The sequence below is a fragment of the Eublepharis macularius genome, chromosome 14, assembly GCF_028583425.1.
Source record: "Eublepharis macularius isolate TG4126 chromosome 14, MPM_Emac_v1.0, whole genome shotgun sequence".
Classification (NCBI taxonomy): Eukaryota; Metazoa; Chordata; class Lepidosauria; order Squamata; family Eublepharidae; genus Eublepharis; species Eublepharis macularius.
In genome coordinates, this window is record NC_072803.1 from 37,123,267 (window position 1) to 37,149,346 (window position 26,080).

At 43.8% G+C, this 26,080-nt stretch overlaps 2 protein-coding genes across 3 annotated transcripts in view; one reads left to right on the top strand and one right to left on the bottom strand.

The window, feature by feature from the left end:
- AAK1 (AP2 associated kinase 1) overlaps positions 1-2,715 on the bottom strand; it is an 89,525-nt gene extending 86,810 nt beyond the window's left edge. For both annotated transcript variants that reach the window (XM_054997344.1, XM_054997343.1), the window contains exons 1-2: positions 2,433-2,715; positions 1,801-2,158 (exon numbers count right to left, since the gene is read on the bottom strand). In XM_054997344.1, the coding sequence (XP_054853319.1) occupies positions 1,801-1,963 (163 nt within the window). In that variant the 5' untranslated portion in view covers positions 1,964-2,158; positions 2,433-2,715. The remainder of the gene's footprint in view (positions 1-1,800; positions 2,159-2,432) is intronic.
- A 13,981-nt stretch (positions 2,716-16,696) lies between these two features.
- The window catches only part of ANXA4 (annexin A4), a 28,844-nt gene continuing 19,460 nt past the window's right edge, over positions 16,697-26,080 (top strand). The window contains exons 1-2 of the mRNA XM_054997362.1: positions 16,697-16,743; positions 24,365-24,413. Coding sequence (XP_054853337.1) covers positions 24,411-24,413 — 3 coding nt within the window. The 5' untranslated portion in view covers positions 16,697-16,743; positions 24,365-24,410. The remainder of the gene's footprint in view (positions 16,744-24,364; positions 24,414-26,080) is intronic.

A 26,080-nucleotide genomic window follows, 5' to 3' on the forward strand; every position in this document is an offset into this window, starting at 1 on the left:
GATTGCCATCCACCCCACCCCATCCAAGTTCTGACAGCACTTTAGTATGGGGGTCCCATTTCACCTCCTCTGCGATTGCTTCTGTAAACGTTAGGGCAGTCCTGAAAGCACAGGTGGACTTTTCAAAGCCAGCCCCTTGCTCTTCCCAACAAAATACGGACTATAGGTCTAGATCCTACCATGCAGGATTCCAGTATTCACCATTCCTCCCTTGCAACACCACTCTGTGACCAGGAGAGTCCCAGGGAACAAAGCACAGATTGTACCATTGAGGGCACAAAGGAAAAGAGTCACAACTTCCTTAGGGGGCATCTCCCAGTATTAGCCATAGCTCCTTCCCAGCTACCATCACTACCAGTAGGAGAATCTGCAGGCAAATTACTTAATCATCTTCAGAGGAGGGCCTCTTTTTTCTGCAGTACACTTCACACAGTAAGCAAGAGGAAGGCAAGACTATCAACCTCTTTGTAGCTTAGTCCAAGGGTCTCTGCAGAGACAGGGCCTTGTCAGCCTAAACCAAGTCAGACACCTAATACAGTCAAGCTCAAGTAGTTGCCTACCACAACAGGAGAGGATTTTTATTCACTTTGTTGTTTTGGATAGAGAGGATAAGGCCTGGCCTCCTGCCCACTTTCTCTGTACTCAGTGTCATGCCTGCGGCAATTCACCATGACCAAACAGCATTTTGGTTACCTTGGATCAGAACCAGCCTGACTATTCGAGCATCTAGGAATATTTTTCAAAAAAACTCCAAAACCCTCTGTACAAAATGCCAACCTTTATAAATCATGCATTTTGGCATCTGAAAGTAGGCAATTTCATAACATTATCTTTGTACAAAGATTTAAAAAAAACAAAGCAAGAATTCTTCATTCATTTTTGCTAAGCAGATTCCTTTCTGCTCTTATACCATATATTACGAATGCTAAACTCTCAATTTCCCCCTCTTTAAAGAGATGCTGTTGCAAACTCCTCAGCCATGAATAGGCCTAGCTTGAACTTGAAGGTCAAGGATAAGGTTATATATATTTTTTAAAATGTTTGAAGTGGAGGGAGAAGAAAAAGAGGACAATTCCCTTAGACATTAGCTAAGATTTTAAGATTTCGTACGACTAGACTGCACCAACTCAGCCTGAAATAAGGGGCCACTGGTATCTGCACTACAAACTTTATAAGTTTGGGTTATGGAGCCCTCTAAGAGCATACCACAGCGTTTTTTAATGTAACCCAGATCCCAGAGGTCTGCATCCCAAACACATCACAGTAATTTGTTTTGTCCTCGCTATATCACAGGTACTATAAATAAACAGGAAATTTACTCCTATGCATGCAATTACCTCTTTACTTACAGTCATCAAATGTGTGTGTGTGGGGGGGGGATTCTAGAAGGAAATAAACTGCCTCTCCCTATTAATACTTGCACCAATGCAGCTGAGTATGTTACATAATTTTGTTGCTGTACAAAAAAAAAATTAAGTGTTCCAGCCTATATACTAGGAGATGCAGTTAACCTCAGCAGTTGTACATTTTTAAAGTTTCTTGCTTAACTACTTCCCAAAATGAGAAGATGTTTTCTCTTAAAGAAAGGAAAAGGACATAGCAGCCCTGTAGACCATCCACTGTTGCTAGGAATCAGCATTTCAATAAGCAAAGTAACATGGTGTTCAAAGCATCAAGTTTTTCCAAGGACAAAGAAAACAGGGAGGAGGAAAAACAACTGAATAGAGATTAAGAACCTAGTCCACTAAACTGAGCAAGCATTAAAGGTGTGAAGGAAGGGGGAGGGAAGCATCATCTTACCTTCAGCTAGAACCTCGTCAACTGTCACCTGATGCCTTCCGATACTGAAAACCCGGCCTATATATCCGCTCCCTGGTCCAGTGCTGCTGCTACTTCCCCCAATGGTACCAGAACCGGCTCCAGATCCCCCCTGCTCTCGCCGAGAGTCAAAAAACTTCTTCATTGCTCCGATGTGTGTTACTTATACTCTTAAGCTTAACAAGTATGACACTTCAAATACATATACACTATACAATTCTTCACGGCTTGAACCAAGCCAAAAATAATAATAATCCCTTTGCAGCAATATCTTGCTTTTCCTTTAAAGGTCAAATGTTTTTTCCAGTCCTGGAAGGCAGAGCTTGAGAATTATTCACACCTACAAGGGGCGAAAGAGATAAAATGACCAGCTTCCATAACTGACTTCAACGACATCCCCATCACCATCGTATAACATCACCTTGCGAAGATAAATAAGACCAGCACACACTCTTCTTAGATTGAAAAAAAAGAGAAAAAACCCAGCATACTCCCAAAAAAGACACTCTAACACATCACCCCCATCATCCCCACCCTATCTTTCTCCACCCCAAAAACTGTCATTTTTTTAAAAAAAAGGCATGCAAAAGCGGGCGGCAAACGCACGGCTGTACCTTTCCCCGTCTCGTTCGTAATGCCATGAAGGTCCTTTCGCGCAAAGGGGCAGAGCGGGGTTGCAAAGGGACTCCTGGAGCATCTGCCGGACCCCCCAGAAAGCCAGCTAGTCGCCAGCTAGCTGCCCGGCCTGGCCACACTGTTACCATCGCGGCTGCACATCCGGCCCTGCAACATCGCTACAAGGTAACATCGCCGCTCGGGTGACGACGAGCCTCCAGAGCGAGCGGGCGAGGAGGGGAGGCGAGGCGAGGCAGCAGGAGCGAGACCATTCCCCGCAGCCCGGCCTCCTCCGCCAGCCCCGTCCAACCAGGAAATGAACGGTCACAGGAAGTCCCTGCTTCCAGGGGGGGAGGGGTGGGAACTTCTAGGAGGGGGAGGGGCCATTTCCCACCCCCTCCCCCTCTGTAACCTCTTCCTGCCCACTCACCCTCCGGGCACCATCTGGGGCCAAAGGGGACAGCAGTGACACTTGGTGGGGGGACCTCGCCAAGCAATGGGGAAAGACCGGGGAGGGGGGGCAAGATCAAATGGCTCCCCGAGGGAATCAAAGCATGGGCTTTCAGGTTACTCTTTCTTTTTAAATTGCAACAGTTGCTCCGGGCGCACTGCTTTCTGGGAAGCGTAGTTTTCGTTCCGCTCTCAGGTGACTCTCCTGCAAGCTCATCGCGCGTAAGGACTGCAGTTCCCAGAAGGGTTTGGGCTCCGGTGGGAGGAGAAAATCTGCGTCAGGGATTGTGAACGACAGAGTCTTGTTTTTGTACAGCACCTAGTGCCTTGCGGGGGAGGGGTGTTCTAGATTATTTTAAAAATATGAATGTGGTTCTAGTTTAGAAAGGGTCTTCATATTCCAGCCCATTTCTGTTACTGTGATTGGGATTTGGGTCTAGTGGCACCTTAGAGACCAAGAAGACTTGCAGGATATGAGCTGAGCTCCCTTCTTCAGATGCGAACATGAATGCATTCCTATATAACCTGAAAATCTTGTTGGTCTCTGGACTCAAATCCTGCTGTTCTATTTCGGTCCAAGTCGACACGGATACCCACCTAAAACCTATCATTCATTATTATCGTAATTAAAATAACGATCTATCCTTTCTCAAGTAGGAACTATAACGCTTCAACGGCCGCTTGCTGCTAACGTTGTGCACGTCCTATTCACACATCGCTTCTCTCCCCCATCTTAATTATTTAATTACGCAAATTAATCGATGATGGTGGGGTTAAAATGGAGGAAGTTCCCAGGTTGCTGGAATCTTGGGATTGCAACTTACATAGAGATATCTGAATTGGCTTTTCGTGGGAGAGAGGCTGAAAATGGTAAAACTTGCCTATCTAAATTGTTCATCTTGCTCCACCCCATCTTTTCAAGAGCCAAAAACCTTCCTCCCTCCAACATGTGTGGCTTCTACACTTTAGCAAGGTAAATATGACAATCCATATATAATGAGATGTACTTATAAATTTCCAAGCAAGGCCAGCCAGGTGGCTCCAGGAAGTCCACAGGCCAGCTATAAAAGTCACTGTCTTTTCTTGTTTGTCTCCAATATCTGGAACTAGGACAATGCAATCCTAAACAAAGGTACACCCTTCTAAAACTATTTAAATCAGTGGAATTAGAAAAGTATAATTCTGTTTGTATTGCACTAAAAGTTAAAGTGACTCTGAACACACAAAACTTTTATTTTTCGCAATAGTTAAAAAAATCTGGTTTACTCAATCAGATTTCATCGCTCTATCATTATGAGAGAACAAAACATTTCTCTCTCCATGCTATTAATAACTGTATGAACTTCTATCATGCTGTTTCTCATTTGCCTTTTTTTCTAAACTAAAACCCCACAAATGGTGTTAGCTTTACATTAAGTACTTTTGTTTTAGGCCACATATGTTGTAAAATAAAGAAATATGACAAGACCCAAATATATCTCTGTCTAATTTACTGGCAGAGTTGCCCAGTGACTTCAATGGACTTTGAAGGCTGTAACTGTTAAGATGGTACCTGTGACATTGCCGTCCTAAGAACACTTTCAAGGGAGTAAGCCCTATTGAATGGACCTGAGTAGGTTTCTGAGTAGCCTGGCTTAGGATTGCTCTTTCACTCTACACTGAGGCTGACATCCTATATGTGCTTTGGTAAGAAGTAAAGTTCAATTAAATCAGTGGGACTTACTTCTAAGGGTCTAACAAAAGTTCATGTTAGCCTCGTGTTCCCCTCAAAGTCTACCACAAGGACTTTTGATCATCTGTTCTGGAGTCCCATTCTGGGAATTTAATGGAACTATAGCCTTTGGGGAGAGGGTTTTTCACTCTTTAATAATAATAACCATGCATATATACTGCTCTTCTAGACAGATGAGTGCCTCACCCAGAGCAGTGAGCAAGTTAGAGGAGTGGCTTACCCAAGGCCACCTACTGAGCTCATGGCAGTAGTGGGATTTGAACCAGTAGAGTGCTGATTCACAGCCAAATCACTTTACCACTGTGCTACAGCAGCTCTTTCCCCACTGTACCATTTTCCCAACCTGAGATGGCTCTGAGGAGCAGCTATTTACCCCGCATTGCTTTCATTCAGCAATGGGCTACATGGACATTTTCCCAATGAGGCAAACAGCATCTCCCTTGGGCCATTTTAGGTCAAGGAAATAGCACTGGGTGGGGGGAGACTTTCTCCTCGTGTGCCATAGTCCCAATCTGAATAATGAACCCATGCACCAAGGAATTATATGAAAGTCCTTATGGCAGACTCAGAGAGGGCATGATGCTGATGTAATAGCGTGTATCATTGGGCCCATTTGTTTTGTTAGGCTTATGTGATTGACTATTGTGGTCAGAGAGACAGCTAAAGGACAAGAGGACAAAATACATGACTTCAAGTACCCTCACAATGACAAGAGTAAATGCAGTTTGGGTCATGACAAAATGACAATATTTCTAGATGTAAGAGATGACTGTAACTTGGAAGAGTTACAGTGCAATCCTAGGAAGAAGTACACCTTTCTAAGTCTACTGACTTGGATGGACTTAGGAGGGTGTAGCTCACTTTAGGTTTGCACAGTTAATCATGACACTGATCTAGACAGGACAGGATTCTGGTGGATTTAATCTACAAGGTACCCATGACCCAACACATGATGTAAACATTATTACGCTAACTGGAACAGTGACCCATATGCTAATAAATACATCAGTATGTGGAAAGCTGCCCAGAAAATCCAGAGTGGTCACATTTGATTTTAACAGAGGGAGCTATTATTAAAAATTGAGAGCATTAGTTAGAATGAAGTTAAAAGGGCCAGTTAAGAGAACCAAATCTCTTTGGGATGCTTTGAAGTTATTTAAAACCATGACTGTTGAAGTTGAGATAGGATGTATACCTGTAAAAGGAATGAAGGTCTCCTTGGAAAAAAAAGAGTTATGCCAAATGAGGTTAACAAAAAAGAGCACATTTGATATTGTCAAATATGTTGACGTTTAAGAAAATCCTGAGAAATATATTGCTAAAAGCATTCAGACAATCAATGTTTTAAAACAAATCAGAAGCAAAAAAAACAACCAGGATCATTAAATATCAAAGGGAAAAAATAAGTACTAAAGGAACCAAAGGAGAAAGCCAAGAAGCTAAGGTAATTTTTTGCATTGGTTTTTGCTGGGAAAAATCTCACCCATGCTTGTGCCCTTTTGGCAGTTGCGAAGGGGAGCGGAGACTGTCTCAAGAACTGTCATGGACTAGGGCTCTGTCTTCTCTTCAGCAGGCAAAGATGCAGAGGGCTCAGAAAAGTCCGAAGCCCTGGAGCCATCACACAAGGAAGCACCTGAGACACGTTCAGAACCTCCCTTTGATATCCCAAAGGAGTCCAAGGAGACTGGGCCAGCTTTCACTGGGATATAGTCCTGACTTCCTACTTGGACTCTAAACCCCCACTCAACCCAGAGCTTGAGGCTGCTCCTGAGATCTTCCAGAACTCTTCACCTACTTGGCTATAGACAGCCAATGCATAAGTAAAAGCAACCATCATGCATCAGCAAATCCAAACTATCACTTTTCCCAACCAGCACCACCATCACATCATCTGAATTCAGCATTTGCTTGTTCATGAAAAATCATACATTTGACCAAAGTAGTCAGATACAGGTTTAGAACTGAGAAAGATGTTTCTGGTAGCTTGATTAATGAAAGGTATAGCTGGTGTCACTGACACACTGACAGCAAACAACTCCAAAACGAGATTATCTCGTTTAGCAGCCGGACATAAATAAAGAACATTTTATTTCACATTCCAAAATGACTCTTTAGCCTCTCTAATTGGGACTGTTTTGTGTACACCCTGAAAAAAAGGACTGTAACCATCAGAAGTTGTTTCTGCAATCCCCACCATCTTTTCCATGCGATCCAGTAGTATCTGATGGTCCACAGTGTCAAATGCTACTGACAAAAGATTGACTAAGAGGCATTGCCTCTATCCATTTGTCAACAGAAAGCATCCACTACAGCATTCAAAGCTGTCTCTGCTGCAAGTCCAGGTCTAAAACACAAATGAAATGGGACCTGGGCAGACCTTTCACCCAGGAATACCTGTAGTTTCTTTTCCATCACCCATTCAATCGCTTCACTCAAAAATGGAAGACTTCAAATAGGCCTATAAGTGGCAAGGCCTTCCAATCATCTTGAGCGCTCTTAAGAAATTTCCCACTACTGAAGAAGAATTTATTGTTCTGGCAAGAAGGCTGTTATTTTATCCTGCCAGATGTAAGCAGCCAAGACAAGGCGGGAGCTAATCCACAGGTGATGGCCCTTTATATCCCCCCCAAAACTTGTCCACATCCGTCAGGGAGACCAATCCAAAACTATAACAAAACTGACAGGCAAAAATTTTAATAACTGATCTATAGATAAAGGTGAGATAAAGGGTCATTACTGACCCATGGGGGATGTCGCATCACGACGTTTTCTTGGAAGACTTTTTTTTTTTACGGGGTGGTTTGCCATTGCCTTCCCCAGTCATCTATACTTTACCCCCAGGAAACTGGGTACTCATTTTACCAACTTCAGAAGGATGGAAGGCTGAGTCAACCTTGAGCCGGCTATCTGAACTCGGCTCCCGCCAGGATCGAACTCAGGCCATGAGCAGAGCCTGGGCTGCAGTACTGCAGCTTACCGCTCTATGCCACGGGTCTCTTGATCTATAGATAAACCAGTATCTAATTTGAGCCAGATATGAGAGGCTTTAATCAGCAAAGAATCTTGCAAAAGCAACACAATGTTGAACCAAACTATCAACTTCTATAAAGGTATTGGACAGACCATGAAACATTTTGAAAAGCTGGGCTGGACAGGATTCACCCAAAGTCATAGTAGCAGACAGCAAAAAAGCCTCTGGCTATTGTGGAACGGAGGACGCTGGACTAAAAAAACCTTTGGCCTGATTTAACAGGGCTTTTCTGACGACAATTAAATGAACCTATGTTACTAGCTATCAATGCCAACGGCACACGTTCCTTCACTTAAAAAAGGGGGAATGCATCCCATGTTGATGCTGCTACTTTAATTATTAAGACATATAAAAGTTAATTTCAACAAATACCCTCCCCTCCCTCCCAAAAGACTGCCTTTTTGCAACTGAATATTCACCATGTCCAAGAGGGATGTTTGGCTTCTGCTGAATATGCATCTTTTCAAATCAGAATATATATAGAAAGCAAAACATCACCAATTGCTTGTACAAATACCTTCCTCATAAATCAAACTACAATAGGCAATGCCACCCTCCCTACATTGGGGAACTGTGACTAGCTCTTCAGTGGCTGGCTCTCTGAAGCGTTCTTGCCTCAGCAGTTTGTTTAGGATGAGTCAATAGAGTGGCCAGGCAGTATTTCACGTGTTTCTTTGCAAGGCAGAAGGGGAGGGGTTATAGGATGATGAATGAAGCTACAAACTTGCTAGTATTTTCAATAATTTTTTTCCAGCTTCTGTTCCTGTTTATCCTACAGCTATACCTCCTCCTCAGGTTCCTTCTCCAAACTGGAAAGGACTAATGAAAGCAGTTTTCTACAGAATTCTTTATTAGCTTCCCAGATCAATGGAAATCTCTCTTTGCTTTAAAGAAAACACAACAGTAGGTGTCTTAAGCATTCCATAAGATGTCCTGAGGGATGCATTCTGCTAAAAGGCTGGTTTCTTGCCGAGGCATCTTAAAGGGAAGAGAAAATCTTGAGAAAAGATTTATTAAGAGACGTGTCTAGGTTAGGACAAAGACACGGATATATAGGTTCTAATAGAGTTTATAGCAATTTTAGGAAATAATTAAATTTGCTGAAGATAATTTAAGCTCTCTCCTTCTTCAGCACTCTAATATACTGATCAATGGTCAGTTACTTTGAATTTGGTAGCAAATCAAGTAACATCTTGATATGGCTACTAATGACACTTCTAAATATATAAACACTATTAAGCTGCTTGCTAACACTTTGACCACCAACTCAGAAAAATAACAGGTTCTCCCCAAATCATCATCCACTCCTGCAGCTGAAAAAGCAATTTAGGGAAGGAGATTCTGAATGGAGAAATGACCAGAAGGGAAGTGTTAAGCAACCTCCTATTGCAAACTCTTTCTCCACTCCTATTGGCAGTTTGCTTGGACTAATGTCACTTTTGCTTTTTAAAAACAAAGTCAAGGAAAAAAACATGGACTACCAAATAATGTATAGTTTGAACTACAGCCCTGTAAGTCAAAGAGGCAAAATCTTTCCATTATTTATAATGATATATTCTTGAGGAACAAACCTTAATGAAGCACATCTGGCACCAACGTAGACTTAACTGGCATTGCCCAGGTGAGAAGGGCTCAAAATTTGCTACTATTAAGTATTATCCCCTAACTCCTCTCTATCACCAGTAAAGATTTGTTTCATTTGCTGCTGGATAAAAACTGTCTTTGGTCAGCAAATGCAAATTCAGCAGGACAATTGATGGGAAAATTGCAGAACAAGATTCAAAAACTGACCTGTCAAGTTTGTGCAAATGAAGGTCAAGGCAACTGTAATGTTTTTTTTAATTACTTGCTGCCTCTTGTTTTAAGAGGTGTAAGAGATTAACAATACCAATCCTCAGCAAAATTTCTATGGAAGTCAATGGGTTTAGAAGCATGTAACTCTGCTTGATGCTATACAGAGCTATTCCAGTCTAAGATTATTAACTTCAGTAGGCTGAAGTTATACATACATACACACACTCTGCGATGGGTAGTATATTTACATTGCTGGGCTTTGCTTTGTATTGAGACAATGTTTCAATAAAATGTCATGTTAAAAAAGAAGAGCTGCAAATATTTGAAATCTTCCAGTATTTTCAATTTTGCCACCCAGAGTTTGAAAAATTCCACTCTGCATAATGTGAAACCTCTAGATCTTGGATTGCTTTGGAAAGCAACATATATGAACTCTTTCACACTTCTGTATAAATGCATGCTAACAGTTATTCAGCATTGTTAGATATCAAATACCATAGGGCATAAAAAAGAAAGCATATATTTAGTAAATATATTGAGAATGCTTGACATCTAAGTTTGCAATTCTGAGAGTTTTTAGAAGCAAATTTAGTTTAGCTCTGGTTACAGGGAGAATCTTTTAGTCCGGTCTTGTGCAGAGTTTTGTCTTCCCAAGTCACTGAAATCTATGTACTTGAATTCACCACAGGATAGGGCTTTGGGGCTTAACTTATCATAGGGTGCATTCCCTCAGAGATTCCTTGGTCCCACTTCACCCTAGTGCCATGTTTCGCAAAACTTTGTGCTCCTTCTTAGTTGATGAAACTTTCTAGTTGGTTCAATCTTTTGTAAATAAAAGCATGACAGGAACTCTTATAAATGTCAAGACTCAAGACCTTCAGCAATAGATGGTAAAATATCATACCGTCCGTTGGCATAGACCCCTCCATAGCAGCAAAGGAAAAACTGGTTTGCAATGCAATCCTAGGCTGATTCCGCACACGTTGGATAATGCACTTTCAATGCACTTTATCAATCGTTTGAGGTGGATTTTTTGTTCTACACATGAAAAAATCCATTCCAAATGATCTATAAAGAGGATTGGAAGTGCATTATCCAACATGTGCGGAATCAGCCCTAAACAAAGGTGTTCTTTTCTAAACCCATTGACTCCAATGGCCTGAGAAAGGTATAACTGCACTGTTTGTCAGTCTCGGTACCATAGAGAATGAATGTGAGAGAACAGAAAAAAAACTTGGGCAGACATCCCCATTTGCTATATGGGACTTCAGAAGATGCCATCTTATTATGCAGTCTTGGTGTTTATCTCCCTTCCTAGCTAATCTAGAAATGTAATTTGGGTATCTGATCATGGGTTTTCAAGGTTGATAAAGCCATTGGAAATAGTCTTTACTATACTGAGACAAAGAATTGTGGATTATCAGAAGTTTGCAGAGATATTTGAAAATGATGAAATACTGTAGCTTTGCTCTGATGTCTGAGAGCACTGAAGCAAAATAGAAAAAAATATACTTCATACTCTGCATCTATCTATCTATCTATCTACCTATCTACCTATCTACCTATCTACCTATCTATCTGTAGTCTGCCTTTCTCATTGAGACTCAAGGCGAATTACACAGTATGAGCTTAGTACAATCAGTATTAAGTACATTGGAAAAGGGAGCATATTCTGTTGCTGAAAGACTCTTGCATATGGATAAGAATGACAGACGAGAATCTCTAAGAAGCCCACTGACCACCTCCACATTATTTGTTGTGGTTGGCTACACAAACCAGCCACATTAGTTCTGTTAGGGGAACAGGAAAAGGATGTATATCACCTTCACTAAAAACAGTGCCCTAAAACTGTGGTATTTTTGGATTTCATGAGTGTATCAGGTCTAGTCAAATTGATACATTTTGGCTTTCCTCAAAAAACAAGAAGATTCAGCAACTATCAGCCAAAGAAATCTTCTGTAACAAAGCAAGAGATAGGAACTTAAACACTCTGTTAAGTGGAACTGTGGCTGAAGGTCCTGAGACCTGCCATAGTTACTAATCACAAAGTCTGAAAATGCAGTCACCTTGTCCATCTTACGGAGGAAATAGATGACCATTTGAAGCAATTATCTTCATGTTATATGCATGTTTATCTTCCTTCCAACTGCACTTTTAAGACTAACCAACTTTATTGTAGCATAAGCTTTCGAGAACTACAGTTCTCTTTATCAGACCCATGCATCTGACGAAGAGAACTGTGGTTCTCAAAAGCTTATGCTACAATAAAGTTGGTTAGTCTTAAAGGTGCTACTGGACTCTTTACTATTTTGCTGCTACAGACGAACACGGCTAACTCCTCTGGATCTCTTCTTTCCAACTGTTTGAACAAGGATGGTTTGAACTTTGGATGGGAGCAGGGGCTTTAAGTAAAAACACAGTGTGTTCCACCTCATCCAGTGGGAGGAAAACTGAGTGGGTGGCAGTCAACAATTTGTAGTGTCCTCATAAAGACACGACAAATCCTAGCAGGATATGACACCAGCAAATTTGGAACCAAATCATCTGTGTTGAAAACATCAACAGATAAATTTCCTGTCAGCTTTGCTGAGGATGGCATATTGTCAGAAGAAATTATTGACAGAGCAGCGGGATGCCTCATGAAAGCCCTACAACCATCGCATCATTTCAAAACCTGTGATGGACTATGTTACTCACAATACAAAATGAAGCCAGTAGTGGCAGCTTCCACCTGCTCTTCTTCATTCATAAAAGACCCTCTCAAAGATGTTTCTTTGTATTATGAGGATGTTGAATCTTGTGTAGCAAACTGTCTTGCAGATGATTGCTTGTTACAGGGGAATATGTAATGCTGCTCAACGCTGAAAAGTCCATTGGTTGTTATGAACGTGATGAAAACGGTGTAAGGAAAAGCAATTAATCAAATGCTTCAGGAAGGAAATTTGATTCTGTTCGCAGTCAGACTGCAACATTCAGAACAAGTTATCTTTTGTTGAAACTTGAAAAAAATAACATATTCTTTGTTATTTGAGCTACTTAATATTCTCAGTTTTAAAAAATCTGTTATATGCCTGTTGTATGCTAGGTTTTGTGCCTTAACTGCAAACATCAGAGCAAAAGGCACTACTGCCAGTTTAAAAAATAATGTCTGCAAATCTTTTGGTAATCTGCTATTCTCTGCCCCTCTATTGTTAGGACCTTTTCCAGGGCACTGTTGATTAGCTATGCAGATGACATGTAAAGGTTACCCAGCAGGAAAGATGTACTGCAAGATAGCATAAAGGCTGCCATTTAACAAGATGACCTCCACCTAGATTCTATACAGAGAACAAGGATGATTTTCTCCTTAGACTGGAGTAACTCTGTTTAGGATTATACTGTAAAGCGTTTTGACTTGCTAATAGGGGCCAATGAAAGAATAAAGAAAGGAGAACATGGACTGAATGCAGCTTCCCAGAGAACTTGTAACTCAACAGCCCAGCAATAAAGCTTGCATCTCACAGAGGATGTGTGCAAGGTCAGAGCTTAATAACGTGATTGCAAAGGGGTAGCCTTGTTAGTCTGTCCTAGTCTGGGTTTGGGTTTGTCTGTTAGTCTGGGTTTGTGCCAGGGACTGGACTACATATGTAGAGCAGTACTGCCCTCTTGTGTTCATTTACCAACATTATCAGAGCACCACAAGATTCTTGCAAATTCTTCTTCAGGCTATATAAAGATAGAAACCCCTTCTGCACAGGCTGATTTTGCTGGCTCAGCTCTCATACTGCAGTGTTCTTTTTGTGACCATCTGCACCCAATTTGATGCCATGGCCAGTCACTCTGACTACTATGCAGCTTTTCTACAGCTTTCCTGGGAGAGTTTATACCCCAACTATTTTTTTTAAATCCGTTTTTCAGTCGGCTGTTTTCACATGCACACTCTTTATCCCGTCTTTTAGTGTTCCACCCTCTTCTGCTCCCCTTCCATCCTCTGCCAGCCCACTTCATTGTGATTGGCCACTGTTGTCTATCTAGCCACTCCCCTCCTTTCAATACCTCCCCCTCTCCTCTTTTCTCTCCCACTTTTTTAAAATTAAAATCCGGCGTAGGATCAATGCACCAAAAAAGGAAAAGGAAAAGGGCTGGTGCTGTGACGTCACGGGTGATGCCATCAGTAATGAAAGCACCAGCGCTCATCAATCCTAACGCATTTTGATACAGTGCAGATTAAAAAGAACTGCACCACACTGACCAAACGTGAGAGGTGCAAAAGGGCCCAGACAAGCCAAATTCCATGCCTTTTGGCTTGACTTTTGGGATAGTGAGGAGTTATGTCCCTGGTGCAGAAGGGACTATAGATCACTATTCTGCTTTTAACCTGTCCTGTAAGTTACAATATCACCAGGGTCTTATTCTCTAAAATGCAGTCATGCCGAACAAAAGGAAGAAAGTGTTATCACTCCTGTTTCTTGCAAATTAGCTGCCTTATATCTGTTGCCCAACCACCCCATTGGACTAGAAGGTTTCACCTTTGCGTCTGCAGGGAGCACCCATTCAGGAACAGCTTCTCATAGATACTTGACTGAGAATCTCCCAACATTTTCAATTGGCCCCTGCACCCCATAGCAGCCATTTTTGTAGCACGGGCTCCTCAATGTTCACAATAGTCCAGAAGTGCCCACAGGCTCACTAAGGTTAGGGAACCCTGGATTAGAACATTTGCTCCCATCCTCTTGTAAGCCTGACTGGCTCTCTACTTGGCTCTACATCTGAGCTGCTGTCCTCCTTAAGGCTATTTCCCTCTCCACCCCTTTGCCCCCAGGGCTGTGAAAGAGACATATGGTTTTTATTTTTTTTCAGCTGAGTGCTTCTATTGAGCCCCCCACACACACCTTTTTCCCAGAAGATCAGGCTCCAGCTCCACCCAGTACCACATTTTATCTATTTAAACCTGCCTGGTATTCCACACAAGAAACCAATATGAGGACTTAGGATCATGGCCCGAAATATTCTTCCCTCCTTCCTTGTCCAACCAGCCTGATGATGAGTTGTGGAGAACTCAAAAGCATGCACACTGTTTTGTGTTATATAAAAAGATACATGTATTTTATTTGGGGATTTTGCCTACTTAATGGGGATAGTGCCTGTCTTTTCCATATTGGATATATTTTGATAGCAAGCAATATATTTGGCCTGGATCTCACCTCACCTAATGGCTGCATCTATTTTGTTTGGCACAATAGTTCACACCATCACAAGTATTGCTGCAGTGGTGAATGATTTTAATATTTTGTGAGTGAAATTTGCTATGATCGTCAAAAGGATAGCTACACTGTATTTTTATTGAATCACCCAGCTAATGTTTGTGTTGACTTACACTACCTAATCTGCCTTCAGTCTCATTGAGAAAGGCAAACTACAGACAGACGATACGTGATAGAGATGAAACTGTACCACTGAAATGTTCTGGTATTTCCCCCCCTGGACTGCCACATCTCCAGTTGCTAGTGAGCCATATGTCTTTCCTGTAATATCTGAAGGGTGTTAATGGTAAGCTGTGTGGCCTATTGGCTCCTAGATGCATGTTCTTGCTATCTTTCAAAACAGCAGGGAGTGACGGGGGGCATTTAACAGAAAAACTTCCCCATGGGATACTATCTTGAAGGGCTACTGGAGTCAATGAATAATAATAATAATAATAACATTCAATGTATATACCGCCCTTCAGGACAACTTAATGCCCACTCAGAGCAGTAAACAAAGTATGTTATTATTATTCCCACAACAATAATCACCCTGTGAGGTGGTTGGGGCTGAGAGAGCTCCGAGAAGCTGTGACTGACCCAAGGTCACCCAACTGGCTTCAAGTAGAGGAGTGGGGAATCAAACATGGTTCTCCAGATTAGAGTCCCACACTCTTAACCACTACACCAAACTGGCTCTCCTTTACAGTGAACAAGCAACTCCAGTGGTTTAGCCAGTTCTGCAGGGGCCATTCAGCTGAGGACTGGTCAGGAGACCAACAACGACCATGGTCTTACCTGATAACAAAAGCTTGGTGATGGTGAAGGAAGAGGCAACAGATGAGCCGCATCCAGTGTCTGCAGGAATGGCCTGGACTGAGCATAGTTGCTATTCTAGGGCTGGCTTCTAGCACCGCTGAGGCCATCCAGTCTGGGTCACACCTGGGCCGCTTTAACTTCCTTGCCAGGCAAATGCTATTGAAAAACTATGGTTGAACTCGCTGGACTCGTTCCAGACTGGGACCCCACCATCTACTGCCAGAAAGCAAATGGGCAAGTTTTTCTTTAAGGACAACTCCGAAAGCTTATGCTGGAATGAGTTTTGTTAGGCACCACTGGCCACCTGTTTAATTTTGCTTTAAGGACACGGATCTTCTGGAATGCTTTTGAAGAACAGTGCTTTTTCAGCAGAGGCAGAAGAGAGATGTTTATGGGATATTTTGTTACATGGAACACCTTCCAAGTGACAAAATGAGAAGTCAGAATCTGAAATCAGAAGACTCATACTTACACAGAAGTAAGATTAAGGTAGGTAGCTGTGTTAGTCTGTGCAGCGAGCTTTGGGTCCAGTGGCACCTTGAAGACCAACAAGATTTTTGTATATAAGCATCTGAGAGCCAAAGCTCCCTTCTTCAGATACTTACCTGAGTGAGGTCATTTGCGTGGCCAGCTTTCTGCTCTGTCTAGCCTTCAGCTACCTTCTGAAAAACCCATTTCCTAACACTAAATGCTCCAAGCGCCAGAAGGAAAAGAACCAGCAACTCTCCCAGAGTTGTGTTAAGTAGGTAGGTCTGCAGCAAAACAGCAGGATGCGAGTCCCAACGGCATCTTCGAGAGGCAGCGCTACCTGCTTCAGATACCTTGTTCAGGGAGTTCTGCCTCTGGAAAGCTCCTACCCTGAAAACCTCGTCGTTCTCTGAGGTGCCAAATGCTGCTGTTACATGAAGTAAATCTCACCGAAGCCCAGTGAGATTTACTTCCAAGCGAATGACGGGCCAGAAAATGGGGAACCGTCTACCAGAACGTGAATGGGAACATGACGCGGAGAGGCCAGCAGCAGCCCCGCTTTCGCCGTCGCCGCCTCTATTTTCCGGCTCTTCCCTCCTCCCAGGCCGTCGACTTCCCCGCCTCGGCCGCAGCTCCGCTCCCATCCTCATGGAACTGAAATCTGAGCCGCGCCCCAGGAGCTGGGCTCCAACCTCTGGCTCCTCCCGGCGGCCGCCTCTCCAGGGCGGGTCTGGGGCTTATAAGAGAGGCCGAGGGGCCCCCGGCGCTCCAGACAGCGTGCCTTCGGAAAGCAGGTGAGGGGCTGCGGCCAGGACGGGGCTTGGCTTCCGGCGGGTGGGCTGGCCGGGCAGTGGCCCGCTAGCGCTCGTCGCTCCCTGCTGCGGGAGAGCGCCCCGTTCACCTCCCGGGCGCCAAACTTTCCAGTAGGGCCCGAAGGGCGACTCCCGCTGCCCGCCCTCTCGGCGCTGGAGGGGAGACTTGCAAGGCGCGCGCTTGCTCAGGGCGAAGAGGCTCGGGCGCGTTTGGCCTGGCGCCGCGCACGATGCGAAAAGGCGGCTCCGGCCTCCACCTGCGCGTCGCCCACCACCGGCAGTGAGGCGCCTGCGTGGGTGGGCTCTTGGGGAGGGCAGAGCCGCTGCTCGGCAGAAGGAGGAACCCGCTGGAGGCTAGCCGGGAAGGGCAAGGAAAGGAAGCGCGGTGGCTGCTCTCCTGGTGCCCTCGGTCCCGTCCAGTGCTGTCCTAAGTAGAGTTACGCCCTTCTAAGTTCATTAACTTTAACAATGCAATCGTATGGAGAGTTACACCTGTCTAAGTCCATTGACTTCAATGGGCTTAGACTGGAGTAACTCACCACAGGATTGCATTGTAAGTGTCATAGTGTGCTTATGTACTGCTCTTCTAGTGCCCACTCAGCGGCGATCAAAGTCAGGGTTATTATTATCCCCACAATGCAACTGGGGCTGCGAGCTTACCCAAGGCCACCTACTGTGCTCACCAGGATATTAGTCTAGGGAGGTCTGACTCTCGAAAGCTTGCACTGTGAAAATCTTGTTGGTCTCTAAGGTTCTACTATTATCCTGCTGTTCTACTGCAGACCAACGTGGCTATCCGTCTAAACAACTCTGCTCATGGCAGTCATGGGATTCAAACCGGCAGAGGGCTAACCACGAATGTGTCACTGCTTAGAATGGTTTTATGAGGGAATTGGGGTAGCTATGTTTGGCTGCAGTTCTAAGAGTAGCTAAACTAGAACTTACTTCCCAGTAGATCTGCTTAGGATTGCTACCATACTCTGTAATTGTAATCACAACGTTAAACAGGAGTCCAGTGATGTTACACAAACGAATGAAATGCAGTCCTGCATAAGCTTTCCTGCTTAGTAAGAGCTTCATCAGATGAATGAAGTGTGTTAGGAAGGGGTCTTAAATCTGAGCAAAGCTGCCTGTGTCATTATAGCTGGTCTTAATAAAAACTTTTACATGGATTGTGGTTTAATTTTGGACCAGGTGGACAGCTGCAAACAACTTTTGTGTATGATACCACATAGTACCTCTGTGACTTTCCCTTTCCACAGAGTTCCCAGGATACCCCTTCCCAAATGGAATGGGGTTCTTGGCTGTTGATCACAATGGGTATTAATGTTCTGTGTTATAGCATGCACTCACCATAAGGCAAGACAGATTTGTTTTAATAAATAATAAAACCGATGAAACCCATGTTTGTCCCCAGTTTCCCTGGAAGAGTCCTTATTTTTAGCATCTGTTCATAATTATTGTCTTTTCAATTATTGTCCCTGCTTTGGTTGGGAGGGCAATTTTAGAGATACTGTTTTAAAAATCGAGTTGTTTCAGCCTCCTCCTCCTATGCCAAAGGAGGACACAGTTGTGGCATTTTTACTGTCTGTGTAAATGTGTATGCACACAGACAACAAATACTAAGGTGCTGCTTCCCTTCTATGGTTTCTCTCAGCCAGTTGTCCAGATGGTAAATACTGCAGAATGTTTTGAGTTGCAGCGATTTTGGTAACAAGTACAAGCAGTTCCATTTGTGAGATTAGACGCTCTGTTAAACAGGTTTTAAGAAAAGAAACTTATGATCGCTTTCTAACTTATTCTGCTTCAGGACAGGATGTTGCAAGGTTTGGCAGGTACAGAAGCACCTTCAGTGGGAAGGCATGGGTGCTGAAGCAGTTTGGCAACATCCCTGGTGTGAGAATAGGTGTCCCTGCTTTCACCTGGGAAATTCTGGCAAATATGTTGAGACCAGTTCTTCCTGGAAGCTGGAGCAGCCCTGACACAAACCAGCATGATGCGGTAGTGAGTGTTGAACTAGGATCTGGCTTGAATCCCCACTCTGCCGTGAAAGCCTGCTGAGTGATCTTGGGCCTCTTAGCCTAACCTACTTCACAGGGTTGTTGTGAGGATAAAATGGAAGGAGACTGATGTCAGCTGCTTTGGGTCCGCAATGGGGAGAAAAGTGTTGTATAAATGAAATAAATAAATAAAACAAGAATTTCACTAGAGTAGACCCATGGAAGCTGTCAGGCCTGTTTGCCCAGGTTGCTAACTGAGGCCTGATCTATACATGGAACAGAATAAAGTAGTCGAATTCTGAGGTGGTAGAAGGAGCTGTATAATTTCAGGCTGTGGATGGGGAAGTTGCAGTCTTAATGGTCCCCTGTGTAAAAACGCCCTGCAAATAAAAATTAAGTACACTGGGCAGAAAGGTTCTACCCTCTTTTAGCAATCAGTCCACACCTTCCATGGGACTGGTGCCCAAGAGGAAAGACTGCTTGTCTACAGGTCAGCCTGTGCTTAGAAGGGTTTTAATTTGTTTGAAATGTAAACTTTCCTATTTGGCAAGATATATATCTTATTTTTAAAAAGCTGGTTTTATATGTGCAGGATTAAGTAAACCTTAATAAATGTCCCAGATGTTTCTGCAAATGAGAACCATCCCAGCAAGTCCTGTACTTTCTGTTCCTTGTGTGAGACCTAAGAGGAGGAAAAGGTAGTACTTCCTTCTTTTTCCTCCTTCCTTGAAGACATACTTTGGAAATTGGCTTGGCTGAAGTGAGCCTCCAGGCTTCCATATGCCTTGCTCTTGTGCCAGTGCCTGCCTGCCTGCCTATGTTATTTCCTTTTGCCCACTCTGTCCAGGGGTGTGTGGATTCCAAATGTATATAAAACTTCTGTGTTAGAAAAGCTGACTTCTCTGATCTGTGCTAACTACGCAAATCAAGCACATTGGTGTGATTTTATATCACCAGAAGTAACAGTCCTGATGATATTAAAAACTCTGTAAGAAGCTTGTAACATTCAATGGAGATGTCACTGTGTCAGCCTAGCCTTTCTGATTTTTTTTCTCTTGTGTTAATAAGAAAGTGGAAGAGAAAGTTCCCACTTCTTATATCCCGTAGGCAGTTGGAAGAGGTTTTTTCCTCTATACGTACTTGAAGACTAGAACCAAGAAAGAGAGCTTCAGGTATTGAGAGAACACCATGGGAATGTTGGCTTGGGGAAAACTCAGTGTTTGGACTTGTTAGAGAAGGAATTAAAAATACATTGCCAGGATCTTAGTGCCATGAAATCCAGATTGGGTGTGTACTTGGAATCTTATGGACAGTTCTGATTGTCCTGTCTCAAAAAGGACATTAGAAATGGAAAACTGCAGAAGAGTCACCTGGCCTTGTGTGCAACAGCTCACAGCCAGATCTGATGCGGAGTTTTGTGCTCCCCGGCCAGGGTTTTTTTTTCTGGAAAAAGAGGTGGTGGAACTCTCACGAGGGAAATGAGGAAGAAACACATGGGATTCTTTGAAATAATATTATTTTCACACTGTATTGCTGAGTATTTTCAAGAGGTGCCGGAACTCCGTTCCACTGCGTTCCCGCTGAAAAAAAGCCCCATCCCCGGCCCAAAATAAAGATTTGTGTAAGGCTTGGCTGTGCTCCTGACGAAGAGAACTGTGGTTCTCGAAAGCTTATGCTACAGTAAAGTTGGTTAGTCTTCAAGGTGCTACTGGACTCTTTCATATTTTCCTACTACAGACTAACACGGCTAACTCCTCTGAACGTTTACTTGGAAGTCAGTGGACCTTATATTCCAGTAAGCATGCATAGGGTTGGGCTGATAGAGGGTTATCAAAACTAAAATTACTAATAATGGCCAAAGGATCAACATCTTCTCATCTTATTCGCAATGGGGTTCCAGCCATATGAAACTAATGGGCTGTACCTTCAACAGTAACTTGGAGTCAGTAAGCAAATAATTTTATCTCTGCAGAATGATAGGCTTTCTCTCCTGACTTTTATGGATCAGTTAAAGACACAGGAGATCCAGGAGATCCAGTTTTATCAGTGGGTAATTCTGCTGCCATGGAGCGTTGTGATGCCGCCACCTTAAGTGACTTTAAAAAGGAGTGGGCAGATCTGCCAGCCGCAGTCGGCCATGCAAAATGGAACCTTCACTTATGGGTGTGCCTGAAATCTGGGGGGGGGGGGGGACGGGAACAGTGATTTGATTACAGAAACCGCTTCATGCTTGCAGCCAAGCCAGCCATTCAAAGAAGTTGCTGACCTTGTTTTTCCAAGTGAGACATAACGAGGAATTGGGATCAGACGTTAAGCAGTGCGCTGGCTGTGTGTTTTTCCATCACATTGTGTTAGTGCTCTTGCAAATCACGTGCAAAACAAATGGAAATGATACCAAATGAAGCTGTTAGGCCCAGAACAGATTAAGGTTATTTGAATAAACTGCAAGACTGAGAAAAATGAGAATAAGTTATTGTTTAATGATTCCATACATACCTGTTGGCTATTTATTTCCTTAGGTGATGTGCTTTTTAAAAATGCAATTAACACAGGGTTGTTTTCTTTCCCTTCTGCCACTTCCTGCCGTGTATATTTTTAATAGAGTTTTGTTCTGAGATGCACAATTGGGATTCTTCAGGGCTAAACCAGATGCAGGTTTCAGGGACATGTCCCATTTGCAGCTCAAATACAGAGGGATAGTACAACTTGAACAATAAAGGAATGTGTGGGAGACGAGTGCTGCACCTTCCTTCCTTCATCTTTCCTTGCATGCTTCTGGTGTCTGAGCCAAGAAGGGAGAAGGCTGCCTAAAGCAACTAGGATGTGGGGTGGGGCAGATCTCTGCCCCTGGGCTCACTTCTCAATGAGAAGTTCTCATTCAAGTAAGACATACACTCCTCTTATTTGATACAGGAATGCAGTGGATACATGGATGATGGCCCCGTCTTTTCTGGTTCACTTTGAGATTTCAGTTTGCTTTTAATGAGGTATTTTCAGTTCCTTCATGAAGCCATGTGGATTATGTCCTGCTCCTGGGGAATGTTGGTGTTTTCCTGTGGCCAGGCCCATTCAGCCCCATGCTCCGTTCTCCAGCTACAAACTATTTCAGGGAGTGGGGGGAGGATGGGTTTGTCATGAATAAATACAGTTGTTTCACTTACCTTTGACAAACCTGGTCAACCTGTACATGCCTGATCTTAAATATGACCTTACTACACTTATTCTGTGCCCTTACTCCAAAGGACGCCATTTCCCAAATAGCTTGCTGTCTAAGGCAGCTTGGAGACCCATGCCTGAAATGAATTGTATGTTTTCAATGCATATGCTAAACAATTGCTTGGCATAAATTTGGGCACTGAACCTGCGGTCCGAATATTTTATGTTACAAAGCTTGGAATACTTTTGTCCCTGCTGTTGTGTGACTTATGGTCTGTTTAGTAATGCCTTAGAATTCACCAGGTCTTGGGGCTTTTCTGCTCTCTGGTTAGAACAAGAAGTCTTTGTTCTTCCATCTTAACAGCTTCACAGAAAGCTGCTTCTGTGTTGTGACTGTACACCAGGAGATGTGCCTGGTCGTGGAAAAGGCGGATGTCTCTCATCTGACACGCTTGCTGAAATGTGTTTTTTTTGGGGGGGGGAATCTCTCAGCTGAGCCTTTTCATCCGTTTCATTGTTCTGCAAAGCCAATGTTATTGTTTCAGGGATTGTGTTTATCCAAAGCCCACCTTTATTTTTATATATACATACTATGATACTGCTGTGCATGATACTGCTGTGCATTGAAAACAGTAGCAAGTTAGGGAAAAAAGGATCCTGCCACAAGGATCCACAAGCCAGAGTTGAATGTGAGCAAAATCAGTTATGTTATGTAGGCTTAATCGGGCTAGTAACTTAAGGCCAAGGGCTTCCCTGAAAGAGAGAAGCTTAAAGAAAGCTGTATCTGGTCCCTGAAACATTCAGAGCGGCAAACAATTCCAGCACCTTGTTTCCTTGTGCCATTTCAGAATGGAGAAGGAAACACAGGAATAATAATAATAAATAATAACATTCAGTTTATATACCGCCCTTCAGGACAACATAATGCCCACTCAGAGCTATTTACAAAGTATGTTATTATCCCCACAACAATAATCACCCTGTGAGGTGGGTGGGGCTGAGATGAGAGAGCTCCAGAGAACTGTGACTAGCCCAAGGTCACCCAGCTGGCTTCAAGTGGAGGAGTGAGGAATCAAACTCGGCTCTCACGATTAGAGTCCCACACTTTTAACCACTGCACCAAACGAATTAGGCTGAATGCCTGCTGAAGTTGTCAGCTTTGTGTATGGTGAATTCAGATTTACCTCTCATTTGCAAAATGGCAAGGGGATAGTTGAAATGCCACATATATATTATTTGCATTTTCAGATTGGCAGACATGCTCAAACTAAGCCTGGCTAAACAGCTTGTGGAATACAGGGAGCTAGATTATCTTTTCCAAAGAATTCATGTGGAGGAGGGTTTGCAAACCACGCATGGCATATAACTAGGCCTGCACTCCTGCCTGTCTTTCCTGTGTTGCTGGTTGTTCCCCAGATCACTACATGATGGTCAAAATCAACTGAAGGCATGGAGCAGCTACATACTTGCCACGGTGCTGGAATGCTCTGACATCTGACTTGCATAATATACTTTTTCAAAAAAAGAACTAGAATTCCTATCAGCAACTAATGTATATTTTAAATTTATAATGCAGGAATGCAAATTCAGAATCTCTTAATGTTCACACTTGAAATCAATGAATGTTAACTTATCCAGAGTCTATTCTCTTCCTTAGGAACATATGGGTCACTTTGTGGAACAGGCTAAAATCAGTCTAGTTCAGCATTCTTCGCAAAAATCCCAGCAGGTGTTAGGTGCTTCTCAAGAAGTTGGTCACTGGTCTGCTAGGGACCGTGATCTCCCTTCTGTGCACTGTGTTGATCATCTTGGGCTCTGGATGTGATGTGGCATGTTCACTAACATGACAAGTCACTGCTGGGATGGACAGCTCAGTCTGGCACAAAACACTTTTGCTTTTAGCATTTTTCCTGGCTTGTGCTCCTATAATTCTAGCCCTGGGAGAAAGCTGTAGCCAGAAAGTGCCAATAAAAACCTGGAATGGCATCCTTTACAGTGATCACTCTGTGACCTCAGTACTCAGCTGCTCAAAAAGTTTGGGCTTGTTGTAACAACAGTATTTGATAGCAGATGGAAGCCGAATGGCTTCCATATACTGTTGAGAGTCATAGAACAGTGCTTGCTAGCAATCCTGCTTGGTGTTTTGGAGTCTTTTGCTAGTGCAGCCCTACTGCAATCCTTCTAGGCCCATTGACTTCAATGGACTTGGACTTAGAAGGAGTGTGCTTTGAACTGCACTGCAAGTCACTCCTTGTAAGGTGTGTGCTGGTGGGCTACATAGCCCAATATATCATGGGTGCTTGTTAGTTTTACCTCTATCAACAGGGCCTTGCAGTATTTCTCTCTAGTATTGGGAGCATTGACATAGGGTTCTCTTTCAGGTAAGTGCACAGACTTTGAACTCTATCAATGATTATCTAAAATTGATTCCCTTCCTCTTATTATAGAGAGCTATCTGGGAGATTCGTGAAGATTTACTGAGTTTCCGTTGTGATGGTGAGTAGTTTTTGTTTGCCAGGTACAGGCTGTGCCTGGTAGGCAATGAAGCCTAATAAACAGGGTTAGTGGTCTGTGATATTGACTCAGAGAAATGAAATAGCAGGAAGATTTGCGTAATCTGACTTCCTCATATCAGAGCAAATATTATTTGATCTTGCTGATAGGGGTCTTGATCTTGCTCCAACAAAGGGTAAAGTTGTATGTGGGAGGCAGAAAATGTAATGGTGAGAGCAAAAAGAGCGTGGTATACCTTCACCTAATCGGTTCAGTATGATGCGCAGATCCAAATGGTCCTTTGAATCTGGGAGGGGTTGCTCAGTGGATCAGCATCTGCTTTCCATGAAGAAGATCCTAGGTTTAATTCCTGGCATCTCCAGGTCAAAGGAACAGGAAGTCAGTGATGTGAAAGACCTCTTCCAGAGACTCTAGAGGGCTGCTGCCAGTTAGTAGTAGACATGGGCACGAACCAAAAAAAAACCGAACTATGAGGTTCGTGGATTTTCACGAACCAGGAACCATGAACTGCCATGGAACTGGGGCCAGTTACGAACCAGTTCGTGGATCGTGGGGTTTAAATACCCCTTTCCGGCTGCTTAGCAGCAGCAGGGAAAGTGACATTTAACCATTTAAAGGGCCCTTTTTCTGCCTTGCAAGCAGCAGGTCCCTTTAAACTATCAGCTGGCAGGCGGCAGGGGGATACCCCCCTCACCGCCTGCCAGCTGATAGTTTAAAGGGACCTGCCTGTGGCAGGGCCCTTTAAACTGCCCAAACCCCTCCCCTCCAGCCCCAGCCCCACACTTACCTTCCCCTGCGGCACACGGCATCCTCCCTCTCCTCCCGTGAGGGGCAGGAAGGCCGTTTTCGGCCTCCTCTGTCCCTCTGCGGGCCCGCAGGGCGGCAGAGGAGGCCGAAAACCGCCTTCTTGCCCCTCAAATGGCTGCCATGGCGGCCGCCATGCAGCCATTTGAGGGGCAGCAAGGCCGTTTTTGGCCTCCTCCGTCCCTCTGCGGGCCTGCACAGGAGCGGAGGACACCAAAAATGGCCTTACTGTCCCTCACAGGAGGAAGGGGAGGAGGCCGTGGGCCACAGGAATCATCAAGGTAAGTGGGGGTGCTCGGGCTGGGGTTTGTGGGCTGTTTAAAGGGCCCTGCCGCTTGCAAGCAGCAGGTCCCTTTAAACTATCAGCTGGCAGACAGCATGGGGGGAGGCCCCCTGCCATCTGCCAGCTGATAGTTTAAAGGGACCTGCCACTTGCAAGCTGCAGGTAAAGTTTAAATGGCCATTTCCTCGGAGAAATGCCCATTTAAACTGTCCCTTTCCCAATACAACCCAAACGAACCTGAACCAGTAATCAGTTCATAGAAGTTCGTAGAAAGGAGTTTCCACGAACCGTGGTTTGCGAACCACGAACCAGCCTGGTTCGTGCGGTTTTTTGGGTTGTAATTGGATTTGTCCCCATCTCTAGTTAGTAGTCAGTACTGACCTAGATTAGATAGATAATCTAATTTATGATAAGGCAGATTTATGTGGTCATGTGTCAAGCTGCCTATGCTTTCTAGTCGTGGTGAGCATCTTCTGTGTACAAAGCATTTGCTTTTCCTCTGAGCCAAGGGGGTCTTTCAATGTAGTGGTGGGAAACTAGTAGAACTAAGTCATCTGAAGGC